General features: G+C 42.7%; 1 protein-coding gene across 1 annotated transcript in view; it reads right to left on the minus strand.

The window, feature by feature from the left end:
- LOC110380319 (protein cramped) overlaps positions 1–14,565 on the minus strand; it is a 30,695-nt gene that overhangs the window by 2,755 nt on the left and 13,375 nt on the right. The window contains exons 3-15 of the mRNA XM_064039368.1: positions 12,160–12,343; positions 11,612–11,896; positions 9,042–9,245; positions 6,639–6,814; positions 5,371–5,536; positions 4,849–5,010; positions 4,104–4,525; positions 3,713–3,937; positions 3,083–3,350; positions 2,221–2,347; positions 1,637–1,760; positions 1,255–1,347; positions 646–772 (exon numbers count right to left, since the gene is read on the minus strand). Coding sequence (XP_063895438.1) covers positions 646–772; positions 1,255–1,347; positions 1,637–1,760; positions 2,221–2,347; positions 3,083–3,350; positions 3,713–3,937; positions 4,104–4,525; positions 4,849–5,010; positions 5,371–5,536; positions 6,639–6,814; positions 9,042–9,245; positions 11,612–11,896; positions 12,160–12,343 — 2,563 coding nt within the window. The remainder of the gene's footprint in view (positions 1–645; positions 773–1,254; positions 1,348–1,636; positions 1,761–2,220; positions 2,348–3,082; positions 3,351–3,712; positions 3,938–4,103; positions 4,526–4,848; positions 5,011–5,370; positions 5,537–6,638; positions 6,815–9,041; positions 9,246–11,611; positions 11,897–12,159; positions 12,344–14,565) is intronic.

Raw genomic sequence — 14,565 nt, forward strand, 5'->3', positions numbered from 1 at the left:
GTCCAAGCAAATATTTGTAAACTGTAATATGTCCTGCGCAGCTGGCTGGTTTCCTTATATGAGAACAGCCGTCGCGGTCTAAAGCGGAATTGGACGTTACATTATAATGTGTTAGATAAGTCGTAAAGCAGTCAGTTGTATTTTTTTATCTTTGGCAGTAGAACTGACAGTGGAAGACAATAACTGTTCCAATTATCTTATCCATATATCTTTAGTCTAGTAGTCAGAAGCCAGAAAATCTGACAACCAGTCTTGCCAAGGGGTAAGTGGGTCGTGGAGGTCAAATGGGCATTCGCTCAAGTCAAAGTAACCATGGAGTTTCTTGCCCGTTCTTCTCCATAGAAAGCTACTTTTGGAATGGGCAACTAGAATCAAACTTAGTTATAATTTTGACGTTCATAAGTGCTTGTAAAGGCCTAAGTGAAATAAATGATTTGACTTTGACTGCGACTTTGACAAAACATATTATTTCATTTAGGCCTTTACGACAAAAATATAAATAAGTTGATTCTAGTTTTCTTTTCCAATTAAAACTTCCTATGGAGATGAACGGGTAAGGACCATGGTTCTCAGCTGCATTCGCTTAGTTTGAGTAGTTATTGGATCCCAACATAGGGAAGAGGCTAGGCGGATGATGATACGCACCGGTGGAATGTGGCAGTTTAGGCAGGAGAGGCAGGAGTCGCTGCACCACGACGCGGCGGTCGGGCAGGCGCGGCCGTCCGCGACGCCAGCGCGGGAGACCTTCTAGCTGCATCTCGCGCTTCTTTATCTAAGGATGTAATAGACATGGCGAAGTTAAAAAAATATAACCATTTCGTTAACAAGTTAGATAGTAGATACAGTCTTGTTGTTGTGTAGACGCCATGACTCCTGCCGATCGATATAATTGACTATAAAATGTCAGTTACACAACGCTAACAGTTAAAGCTGCTTTAATCTATTGCTGACTCTCTTTCTTTATCAACAAGATAAAAAGTGTCAGCAATAGATTTAATGAAGCTTTATGCAACTGACGGAAATAAATTAAATTAATCTATTAATATTTAATGTGCGTTTAACAGTCACTATGAAAACTACATAAGAGGAGGAATTGCCAAACAATTTCTACTAAATGGTGCATTTAACACAACAAGACTAAACAGATATGTGTGAACTTTTCTCTCTGCACAACATCATCTTCACTGTTGGAATTTACAAGCCCAACGAAATCCAATAAACTTGAACTAAGTAAGTATTTGTGTAACAGGTTACCTCGCTGTCAGGTCGCGGCGCGATGGGTGTGGGCTGACGGAACACGGCGCTAGCTTCCTCTTGCCGAGCCGCCGCCGTGCAGAATTGCGGCTTCTAAGGAAACAAACAAAATACATTTGTTAACAACAAAATTAACGACTTCCAAAAACCTAATGTGAGAAAGGAATGTTTACATCGCTCCTATAAGCCGAAGTTTAAAAGTTTCTGCTGTGATTATTTTGCCATTATTACAGATAAAAATGGATGTAGAGAGGCGGCTATATCGATCGGTCATTCCGATACCATTTTGAACCAATTTTATTTTTTACCTGTTTACATCAATATAACTGCACCAATTATTCATTTCCACATATACAATTGTATAGGAAAGACGAGTTGTTACCTGTACTGGTTGTTTCCTATCGTGTGAACAGACATGGATGTTTTTGCACACACAGCGGCCGCCGGGCGGCGCTGCGCTCGCGCCCACGTGCGGGTTGCCCACTAGCGCTAGTAACCGCTTCAGTCTACACAAAATACAAAAACTTGAAGTTTTAATACATCCCGTTTAAAAAGTCATAGTAAATAAAAGTTCTGGAACTATTTTTTTTTTCAAATTTACTCCTCTTTTGGATATTTGCAAAGAAGAAAACCCGTTGTTTTATAATATTTTTGCTATTTTTTAAAGTGATACTGCATATTTTTCAAAAGTTTCTATAAGATTTGTTAAATACATACAAACCTACAAACATACAGGTGAAGCTAATAAAAAGCGTGTAAAAAAGCGGAAGTCTTTCCAATTTCCAAGCACCCTTATGAGGTGGTTTATTATTTATTTTCCTTTATAAATCAACAGATAAACTGTCAATGTGTGTGCTCAAAAAACTGACAATTACTAACTAGATTATCAATTAAAACTGCTGGGCACAAGATTCTCTTTGACATCCTATTTACACCTTGAAAATTTGTAGTATTTGTCATACATACCTATCACTCATGACAGCGAAGCCAGTCTGAGGAGGCGGCGCTTGCGGCCTATTGATAAGCTTGCTGACCAACTTGAAAGTCCCACTATTGGCCGACGCCTTATGTTCCGGAGACGCCAGCTGTTCACCTGACCATACATACATACACCAGAATTACTACCAAAAAAATAATATTTAAAAATAATATGTCTTATATATTGTGAGAATCAGATGATTGAACAGTGCTGAATTTTTGTGATGGTGATTTTTTTTGGGTGTTCGGTGTGGTGAAATTCGACACTGATTTTCGTCATGCATGATGCAACATAGGTTAGAAGGATTATCATCATATTTTTGTGTATGTATTGGTTTGTTGTTGTATAAGCCAGGAAAAGGGAGTGGATGTAAGTATAACGTCTGACAGAGAGGAATGGAAGAAAAAGACATGTTACGCTGACCCCAACTGACTTGGGAACAAGGCAGGATGATAAGCTAGGAAAAGTGTAAGGTATGGTGAGTAAAAAGGATTCTATTCGTTCTGTTAATTCATATTTGGGCTAAATCTTTCTTGTTTTCAACTTTTAAATCTGTTAAGGATTTCTGCAGTTTTATTTTTGATGTGAAAGTGATTGAATTTGAAAGCACGTAAGTGAGAAATTAGCAAAAGAATGAATGTGTGATAGGAAAGACCAAGAAAGCAGTGAATGAATTGCAGGGAAGGCTATACATATTTAGTCATCAGATTATAACACATACATAACAGTGAGGACTGAGGTAGGTATCAGCTTATGGCAATGGTTAAGAAAAGTGAACTTTCAACAATGAATACATATGAATGAGATTAAAACGAACAGATATACAAAAAAAAAAATTAAAAATCTTACTCTTTCTCTCATCCCCGGACATGCCATCATTACTATCCTGACTATAAGTATTCTTAGGCGACAGAATATCATTGTCGCTTTCCCTCGCTCGCTCCTTCTCGTCTTCCACAGAACTGTCGGCCCCTTTGTCGTACTTGTCGGCTTTGTCGGACTTGTCGCGTTTGTCGGACGTCGCTGTGGGCGGGGTGGCGGTCTTCTGCGGCTGTGGGAGTGGCGGAGTGGGTTCCGCCCACCAGTAGTCTAATTCGAGCTTTGATCGGGAACCGAACTAGAATAACGGTTACAAGATATTTTGATGTTTTAATTATTAGTACCTCGATTCTACTGAAAATTCATTTTTTAACAAAACTATTTTAAGACCCTTTTATGATTGCTATTTACTTCACAAATTATTTGTATCAATACTGGTGATATACGTATAGACACAATACAGTTGACAAATTAATTAAACGGAAATTCAACAAATTATCCACCTAGATTAGACCTAGAAAACCACCTCATTTATGACCACACAGTCTCATATAATATTTGATGTTCATTAAGTGCTGCTGTTTTCAGCCGATTTCGGATCAATGCATCTTAATTTTGACACCAAGAAGATAATCCAAAATCACCTAACTTCAAACTCACCATCAGATACAAATCTCCAATAGTCAGATCCCCTGCATCATATATACTCCAGCCCTTCCTAATCTGCCTCAATGCCAGGTCCACATCGATATCAGGCTTAGCCTCCTCCTCAACCTTGGGCGGTTCCTGAGGAGGTTCCTCTGCCTTCGGCTCTTCAGCATCCTTGTCCATGACTAGGGTATAGATACTGCCCCCACGCTTCTTTGGTCGTATTCGGAATTTTACCTGGGACAAATATTGTTTGAAGATTATAATTTAGGCAACAATGACTTGTAAAATATGTATGGAGAAATTAGTTACTATCAAAATGTTTATGAAGTATACAGCAATACCTATTAAGATAAAATTATAAAACAGGACTTAAAGTCAATATTATTAATGTCTACAATACCTTCAAATTCTTAAACTTAGTATCCTTAGCAGTTTTATCTTTCCCATCGCTCTCATTATCCGTATCACTCTTATTATATTTCTCATCGTCTTCCATTTCCGAAAAGCTGTCCTTCTCTCTTTCTGACATGTCCTTATCTCTTTCAGATAACTCTTTATCTCTTTCTGATACATCTTTGTCTCTGTCGGGTAAGTCGGCGGGGTCATCCTCAATAATTTCTCTTTCTTTTTCGTCTTCTGTGCTTGGTTTCTCCTCGTCTTCCTGTGGCATTTTGTAGTTGGCCATGAGCTCTATGCCATCTATGGCCGTCTCTTCAATGTTGATCAGTTTGTCTTGGTCGTCCATTTTGAATTTCTTTTGTTCTTCCTTGTCTTTGTCTGTGGTGCTGTCTTTGCGTTGACGCTTTGGAGTTCTGATTTTGGCTGGAAAGGTATTTGTTGTTCTATACGGGTGGTATTAATAATACAAATAAGGACAGACATTGTTCATAGGTACTGCTAATACACAGTTGAATTTTAGACATATCGTAATTTTCCAAATATCTCCTACTCAATCACTTTTTACAGTCCTAAATCTAGAATTGATATCAGTGTTGGCCAAAACATTTACATGCTGTATTTACATACAATGCGCATGCATATAGGAATTGTTGTCAAAAACTTTTACTTAGCTATAATTTCATATGTAATGCCCTTGACTTGCCTACACAAACAAATGCTTCGATGTTCTAAGTTCATTTACTCACCTCCGCCATCTTTATCTCGCTGCGAACCCATCCGCTCGAGATATGAGGAGAAGCATATCTTCTGGCTGGACAGCTGTTCGCTGGGCGAGACCACGGGCAGGTGGATGTCAGCCCCGGGCCGCGGCCCTACGTGAAGAGCTAGCTTCTTCGGCGCTTTCAGTTCTAAAGTGGATTTTGTCTATAGATATTTATTGGAAAGCAATGGGGGAGGCCTGTGTTTAGTGGAAGTATGATATGTTTATAATAACGACTTTTCAAAACTATAAAATTGTTAAGTTCGAGATGCAAATATGGGTTTTGAGATGTTCAGAAAGTGACGTTGAAGAACGAGCCTCGACTAGATAAGATCGCGTACCAAAATGTATGAGAAGTAAATTGATTTAGAATTCCATTCGAGGTACAGTCAATCTTTAAACGACTGGAATATAAAAAAAGGCAACATATTATTGAAGAAAAGTTCATGGTCTTACAATTACGAGGTCCTAAAAATAAGTAGTCACAAAAAGGCTCTTAACAAATTACCTTGCAAGATAATCCTATCAGTCTCCATATTCAGGTGTTCCACCAGCTCTCCACTGGGCTCCGTATCCTCACAAGCTCGAGGCACATCAGCGTACTCTTCTGGCTCCTTCTGCAAGTCTTCTGTCTTGACGTCCACGTCAGCTACCTTGTGCAGCTTGAACGGTGACTGGGGTCGAGTTATGGAATAGTTTGCGAGTACCTTCTAGAAGAAATCTTACGGCTGGACGGCGTTTAAGACCTGTTGTAAACTTCTAACAGCAGATTTGAAACAAACGAATAGCCATGCTTAGGCTTTTATTTTATTTAAGCCTTTTATTGGACAGTACAATATTTTCTTTTTGTTAAGGGTTGCTTTTGTATAAATTTTTGCAAAACTCAACGGCCGGTCCGCAGGCTTATTCCGATGACAAGTACGCGCAAGCCCAAGTTTGGTTATCGTTACAGTAATATATCGAGATCGGAAGTTGACAATACTTGTATGGGGCTAATGCGAAAATTCTATCTTTAACACGTAAATACACAGTTACATAGAACATTGGGAACGTAAGTAATTGCCGACTAATAGGTGTACGAATAGCAAGAAAGCAGCACATTGTATTAAGTTTCATAAAACAGCTTCACAAAATATTCAATATTTAATAGATTCGTGACAAATTACCTACAATGTTTAACCAGCAAAAACAGCTATCACTTAATTCCTTTACATTGTATGTTTAATGGATATCACGGTTTGATCAGATCCTTGTTTACTTACACCGTGACTGCACTCGGATGCATAATTTTTTTGTGTTAACAAAACCATATAATTTTCGCGTTTTACAAAGTAATACTATACATTGTTGAAGATGATTTTATCGGCTGTTTTGTATTTTATTTAATACATTGTATTTTAGGAACTAGTTTTATTAGTGAGTACATGTACGAGAAGCAATCTTTTTCGAGTCGTATGTGAAAACAAAGGTGGAAGTTAGTGATAATTTGTTGACGTTTTCACATCTTACATCTAGCCGGGCACGACGAACGTTCGATATGCGCTCTGGCCTACCTAACATCGCGTAGTGGTACCTTAGCAGCGTATGATCTCATCGTGTCGCCCACACATCGAGCAGCTGACGACTGCAGCAGCATCTACCACTCGCTCACCGACCGCGGTCGCGTACCTAAATTCGAGCGTACGCGCAATTGCTATTGGTCCCCTTTCTGAACTACACAGTCCATTTGAAAAATCGTCAAAATTTTCTTCAGCCGAAGCCACATGAAAAGGATACAGTTCCCCACCTATTCTGCAGCGCCCGTAGCAGTGCCCTGAGCCTGGCTCGCAGCGGCAGCGCCAGCGCGGCGCGCGGGTTGTGCGCCGCCGCCTGCACGCGCGCCCACGCCGCGCACTCGCGCGCGCGCAGACACACCTGTGCGCGCCCGCACACCCGCGCGCCCAGCGCTAGCTCTGTGCACATGGGGGAGGTGTATATGACAGTATATTGCATGGCGCCGCCGCCTGCACGCGCGCCCACGCCGCGCACTCGCGCGCGCGCAGACACACCTGTGCGCGCCCGCACACCCGCGCGCCCAGCGCTAGCTCTGTGCACATGGAGGTGTATATGACAGTATATTGCATGGCGCCGCCGCCTGCATCGCGCCCACGCCGCGCACTCGCGCGCGCAGACACACCTGTGCGCGCCACACCCGCGCGCCCAGCGCTAGCTCTGTGCACATGGGGAGGTGTATATTATATTGCATGGCGCCGCCGCCTGCATCGCGCCCACGCCGCGCACTCGCGCGCGCAGACACACCTGTGCGCGCCCGCACCCCGCGCGCCCAGCGCTAGCTCTGTGCACATGGGGAGGTGTATATGACAGTATATTGCATGGCGCCGCCGCCTGCATCGCGCGCCACGCCGCGCACGCGCGCAGACACACCTGTGCGCCCGCACACCCGCGCGCGCCAGCTCTGTGCACATGGGGAGGGTATATGACAGTATATTGCATGGCGCCGCCGCCTGCACGCGCGCCCACGCCGCGCACTCGCGCGCGCGCAGACACACCTGTGCGCGCCCGCACACCCGCGCGCCCAGCGCTAGCTCTGTGCACATGGGGAGGTGTATATGACAGTATATTGCATGGCGCCGCCGCCTGCATCGCGCCACGCCGCGCACTCGCGCGCAGACACACCTGTGCGCGCCGACACCCGCGCGCCCAGCGCTAGCTCTGTGCACATGGGGAGGTGTATATGACAGTATATTGCATGGCGCCGCCGCCGCGCGCCCACGCCGCGCACGCGCGCGCGCAGACACACCTGTGCGCGCCACACCCGCGCGCCCAGCGCTAGCTCTGTGCACATGGGGAGGTGTATATGACAGTATATTGCATGGCGCCGCCGCCTGCATCGCGCCACGCCGCGCACTCGCGCGCGCGCAGACACACCTGTGCGCGCGCACCCGCGCGCCCAGCGCTAGCTCTGTGCACATGGGGAGTGTATATGACAGTATATTGCATGGCGCCGCCGCCTGCATCGCGCGCCACGCCGCGCGCGCGCGCGCAGACACACCGCGCCCGCACCCGCGCGCCCAGCGCTAGCTCTGTGCACATGGGGAGGTGTATATGACAGTATATTGCATGCCGCCGCCTGCATCGCGCCCACGCCGCGCACTCGCGCGCGCAGACACACCTGTGCGCGCCCGCACCCGCGCGCCCAGCGCCAGCTCTGTGCACATGGGGAGGTGTATATGACAGTATATTGCATGGCGCCGCCGCCTGCATCGCGCCCACGCCGCGCACTCGCGCGCGCGCAGACACACCTGTGCCCGCCACCCGCGCGCCCAGCGCTAGCTCTGTGCACATGGGGAGGTGTATATGATATTGCATGGCGCCGCCGCCTGCATCGCGCCACGCCGCGCACTCGCGCGCGCAGACACACCTGTGCCGCACACCCGCGCGCCCAGCGCTAGCTCTGTGCACATGGGGAGGTGTATATGACAGTATATTGCATGGCGCCGCCGCCTGCACGCGCGCCCACGCCGCGCACTCGCGCGCGCGCAGACACACCTGTGCGCGCCCGCACACCCGCGCGCCCAGCGCTAGCTCTGTGCACATGGGGGAGGTGTATATGACAGTATATTGCATGGCGCCGCCGCCTGCATCGCGCGCCCACGCCGCGCACTCGCGCGCGCAGACACACCTGTGCGCGCCGCACACCCGCGCGCCCAGCGCTAGCTCTGTGCACATGGGGAGGTGTATATGACAGTATATTGCATGGCGCCGCCGCCTGCACGCGCCCACGCCGCGCACTCGCGCGCAGACACCTGTGCGCGCCCGCACCCGCGCGCCCAGCGCTAGCTCTGTGCACATGGGGGAGGTGTATATGACAGTATATTGCATGGCGCCGCCGCCTGCACGCGCGCCCACGCCGCGCACTCGCGCGCGCGCAGACACACCTGTGCGCGCCCGCACACCCGCGCGCCCAGCGCTAGCTCTGTGCACATGGGGGAGGTGTATATGACAGTATATTGCATGGCGCCGCCGCCTGCACGCGCGCCCACGCCGCGCACTCGCGCGCGCGCAGACACACCTGTGCGCGCCCGCACACCCGCGCGCCCAGCGCTAGCTCTGTGCACATGGGGGAGGTGTATATGACAGTATATTGCATGACACGTCACGCCGGCAGTACATACTCACCGGTGATCTGGTTGAGGCGGCGGAGCGCGCGGCACATGGGTGTGCGCACGCGCAGGTTGCGGCCGCGGGCGCGCACCACGATGCTGCCACACAGCACCATGTCGCCGAGCCGAGCGCACGTCTTCTCGTTCACCGACACCAGCTTCTTGCGTAACTCGCCGTAGTTTATCAACGCGTACAACTCTTGAGCTACCTTTTTTACATCTGAAAGAAAAAAAATATATAAGTTGGTTATTTGATGTGTGTTCGGTACCTATATGTATTGATAAGCATACTATTCAAATTACAATATTTAAGAGTTATATTATTACATTTTAGGTCTTAAAGCCCATCCTTGTTTTCCCTGTTTTCAAAAATATATATTTTTATGGAAAAATGTTATAAAAACAAACCGTAATCGTGATATCTGTAGAAAGCATTGCAAAAAAAGTTTTGAACAAACAAACAAACACGAAAGGTTGCCTTGAAGGATAAGTAAAATACACCTCATAGTTTTTAATTTTAAGAATTCTAGACCCGCTTCAAAACGCTCTAAAAATAAAAAAAACAATGTAACTAATAAATTCTGAGAAAAACCACATTGTTTATAATTTAGCAGTAGTAATTGTCAACACGAATCTAATTGTTAGATCGCAACATTGTTTGGGAATGTGTCAATTTTTAACGCGTGGAGAACACAAGTCTAATTACATGATGGATGTTAAGGGTAACCTTTACACTGGTACTGCGCATGTTCTTTTTCTTATGTAACAACGTACATTATTAACATAAACAATGTACTTAAATATTAGGACATTTCTGTTTTTTTTGTTACCGAAATCATCTGCCTAGCAATTTACTGTGTTGGAGTGAGCTTTCACTAGTCGGCTGTACCAGTGCTTTACAAGGAGCGAATGCCTATCTAACGTCCTCAATCCAGTTACCCGGGCTACCCAATATCCCTTGGCAAGGCGGGCTGTCTGACTCTCTGGCTTACGGCCGTAGCGATTGCCAAATATATTCAAACGACAGCCAATAAGTTAAGTGTAAGCAAATTTCGGAAGGCACGCCATGACAAAATGGTCACCCATCTAGATACCAATCGTGTTAAGCGTTGTAAATAGAATAGGAAAATTTACAAATTACAATAGATCTTTCTTGAAAGACTTGACAAATAAAGGTCTACAGGATAAAGGAGATTATCAATGCAGGTATATTTAACTTTAAAAAAATAAAAAAAAAAAAAAAAAAAAAAAAATATTTAACTTTTAAGTTATTCCGTACTTTTCCCAGACGATATATAATCATAAAAATCAAAGTATAAAATCGACCTTCCAAATATAGAACGGCTAAAAATAAGTTTCGCATCTTTCTTCGAAGCCGGTATCCCGAGGTCTCGGCAGTGTTTGTATTACCACTCATTTCTAAAGTTATAAATTACATTATTTTTCCCTTTCTGTTTTGGAATTCGGACTAAAATCGAGGTCTCTTAATGTCTTTTTGGCCTTTTTTTTCAAAAACATTTAAAGGTGACATTCGCAGGGGCATTAACATTTTTGAAAATTGCATTTTTAATTATTGTTGAACGACAAAACACAATGATAGGACCATCGGTAAGCATAAAAATCCAGTTTAATGTCTGGGATGACGGCATTCAAAATATAATTATGAACGTCAAGAATTTACATAAGATAGCCCCCAAAACGCCCACCCTTCACCACTTCCTATGTGTTTTTGCTGGGAAGAAGAAGTGGCGCAACAAACTCCCCAGCAGAAGAACGTAGATGTATTGGGTAGCAGGTATTATATCGTTAGAAGGAAGTGATTTTTTAGTGTATCAAACATAATAAAGTTAGTAATTGCATATGAGTAACTAATACATTGCAATTAATGTCCATCGTAGTTGCTATGTTCAACATAAAAACAAGTGTTCTTCATCTATTTGTGAAACAAGACCTGTCATAATTTTTAATTTCTTCATTAATCTTAAAACCAGTTTAAAATCGCTGGTTTCCTGAGAATCATCGCTTATCTTAAGCATTCACATGTTTTAGTGAAGAATACAATGCAAGAATTAATGGAGGTGTAATATTATAAAGAGGTACATCTCATCTAATGATAGTCATGTCCTATAAGATGTCCCATTAGCTGACTGTCACATGGAATGTAATTTATAGTTTAATGTACCAAGTCATGGACATGGTTACCTATTTTAATTCATTTAATAATGCACATACTTTAGACAGATGACATGGAAACTATGTACGTAATAATGTTTTTGATTATTTTCTTCCGCCGCGATAAAAATAAATAAAAATGCGTTATTTTTATAGCTGAACAAGTTCGCAACAACCAATAAATAGTTGACCAAAACCCACTTGATTTTGACTAGTTGGAATAATAATTTAAGAATCAATAAACAGGTTGAGTAGCTCAAAATTAACCTAACAGCCGAAATGAGCAATGCTTATTTTCACAGTCTATTCTTATCTTCACGATCATAAATCATAGCAATATTTTTTGAAAGGTCGAAGGCCCACCAAAAATGACCATAAAAGTCTAAGCCAGAAGGTTCATTTGACAATACTCACTCTCATCAAAGTGCACATGCTTCGACAGCTTATGCCAAGTCCTGTAGTAGAAGTGACTGACTTGCGTCTTGGTCTTCAGGTTGACATCAGGCATGCCTTTCTTCTTCATCTTAGCGCAAATATAAGCGGTTATAGCGTCGAAGTCTTTCCCGTATTCATTGAGGGCTTCGAAGAATAAGTTCTTCTCGTCAGTAGACCACAAGGCTTTTGGCATCCTTTGTTTGACTGTGGGGAATTTGAGCTCCTTTTCGTCTATCTTGCTTGGTGTCTCACATTCTGGGATATCTGAAATTATAAAAATAAAACTTGACAACGTCATTTGTACAGAAAGTTTTATTACTATTTTCATCAACATTCATTTAGTTACAAGATACTGAAATGCTAGTGGTTTCAAGTACAATATGTTATAGTTGACACTTTGGCATACAAAGAAAAGCAATTCGTAACAGACACTTATAGGTATATTTACTAGATCAAATTATGTGAAAACTCTAATACATACACAAAAGACAAAAAAAGACCACTACATTCGAATAACAGTCACCTACCATCAGACCCATCTTTCTTAGCAGGCCTCTTGTCCCTTTCAGCAGGAGGTTCCAACCTGAGCTTTTTGATGACCCTGGCGCTGGTTCTCTGCTGCTGCTGTGTGGTGAGCGAGCCTAGCAGCTCCGTGCGCTCAACCTCCATGCTGGATGGCGCCCCGGGAGACAGGGTCGCGTCTTTTACGCACTGGAACAAATTATTCATGGAAATAACAGGAGATATTTTAAAGCATCATAATTATCTCCCTAGGGAAGCAATTTAATTTCCGTAACAATTATTTTTCTAGGTAATAGAAATGTTCTGTGTTCCTGTATTTTTTAAACAACTTCCCAAAAAGGGGGAGCTTCTCAATTAGGTTGTACTTTTTATGAATGTAAGCTGCATTCCGTGAATAAATCACAGTCAATGATAAACCCATCTGCAATGAAGAGCAGTCTAGGCTTATTGGTAAATTATTCATAGCAAATAATTTCCTGATTCGCAAAAATCTATTGTATGACGTCATACGAATTTGTGATTTTGTCTGTGCTATATTCCGGTTGCTTTATTTATATCACATTTATATTGTTTATTGCCTCCATAAATTCATATCACACCAAAGCATACAAAAAGAAATATCTGCGTGTGGCTATTTTTGGAGCGAATTAAAAAAAAAGGGTCACCATTTCGGCTTTTATCTGGTTTGGCTTGTTCGCTCCTAAATACAATGACCTCTCAGACCCTCGATTCCTTTAATGTTACGACTGAAGATTTCAAACCATTTACATAAAATTATAATGAGAGGAGAATTGGGTATGACGCAAACAAAACAGAGTGATGAGCTTGTCAAAATGGTCACAATGAAGGACCTCGAGTTTTGACGGAAAGAGCTCCCCTTGAGCTGATGGTAATTTCCAGACTTAGGGGACCTTCAAGATTCAAATTTTTCATTCAGCTCAAAACAATGGTCACTGATACAAATCTGCAAAGGACCTATTCGTCAAAAAGTGAAATCCTTGGATCTAAAATTTCGTCTTCAAAACTTCAAAAAAAATCTTTAGAACCAAAGTCATGAATATAGATGTAAGTACTAAATAGGAAATAAAATTAATATGCACATAAGTAATACCTCAATAAAACTTACAAAGTTAGGTGTAACCACGTTTTTCCGCGTTAATAACTATCCTTGGTCGTGATTAATGATATAACGCCATTGTAGGTCAACCGCTTTGAAATTTCCATACATTTACCGGATTAGTGACATTAATTGGGTTTTAATTCAATTATAATTGGGTGTCCTTCCCCTAGATAGATATTTGTTTGTCTTGTGCCAGTTCCAACAGGTAAATACTTTTCAATCAATACTTTTTCCTATAAGCACGTGTGAAGAAGACAGGATTGGCGCAAGGCTGTAGAAGTTTTACACAGATTGAATTCTCCATATAGAGTAGCAGATAAAAAAAAACATAGATAAGGAGGCCTTCAGTCCAAAGAGTACAAATAAAAAAGAAGGTGCAGGGGCCACCGGGGTAGCAATTGCTTCTTTTCAATACTCAATACTCAATACTTTTATTGCTTTCCACATGTATTCTTAGGTGGTAGTACTTATAAATAGTTCACATGGACCCTGTCGGGCACAGCAAAATAAGTGGGATAGGAGAGAGGAAGCTCTTATCGGCTATGTTACTTATTATTGTTGACTAAGACTAAAGTAGTTATATAGGCAAATAAGTTATACATATTTATATTTTAAAGTTTATATTTTTTATTTATTTATTTAAACACTTAATCTACACTGTAAACTTGGAAGCTGTGTGTGAGCGCGTATATGTGTGTGTGTGTGTGTGTATGTGCGTGTGACTGTTTATGTCTTTATATTTTTATCATTTAGGTATTCGTTAATGGAATAGTAGTAGTTTTGCAATATGGATAATCCCGCACTGTACTTATAGCGATATTAGGCGTTAACTTAACAATTCATATCTCGGCTTTCAGAATACTAAATAGTTTTACCGTTTTGTCAAAAATAATTTCCTTTCTACTACAAGGTAATTGAACAGGAAAATCAATTCATTCGCGCGGGACAATTTTCGCTGCAGAAAATTAGACAGATTATGGTATAAGTACAATAATAAAACCATATGGTTATGTGGTGGTAGGCTAGTTTCCTAAAAAATAATAATTAGTCCGTCTTGTAGATTGTCCAAAATTAAGCGATACGTATTTTTTCTTTTTTAAATTGGATCAGAACTTGTTAAGATATAGCGTGTTAAAGTTGAGTGTGACGTCACAAGTTGCTACAATTTTCAGGACACTGTGACGTAAAAGGCCCCCACTCCTAATTTTTGAAGTGTATTATCTTTGTCATTTTATGTTTAATTAAAAAAAGAAAAAATACGTATCCAATATTTTTTGATTATCTAAAAAGC

The sequence above is a fragment of the Helicoverpa armigera genome, chromosome 19 (genome assembly GCF_030705265.1).
Source record: "Helicoverpa armigera isolate CAAS_96S chromosome 19, ASM3070526v1, whole genome shotgun sequence".
Lineage (NCBI taxonomy): Eukaryota > Metazoa > Arthropoda > Insecta > Lepidoptera > Noctuidae > Helicoverpa > Helicoverpa armigera.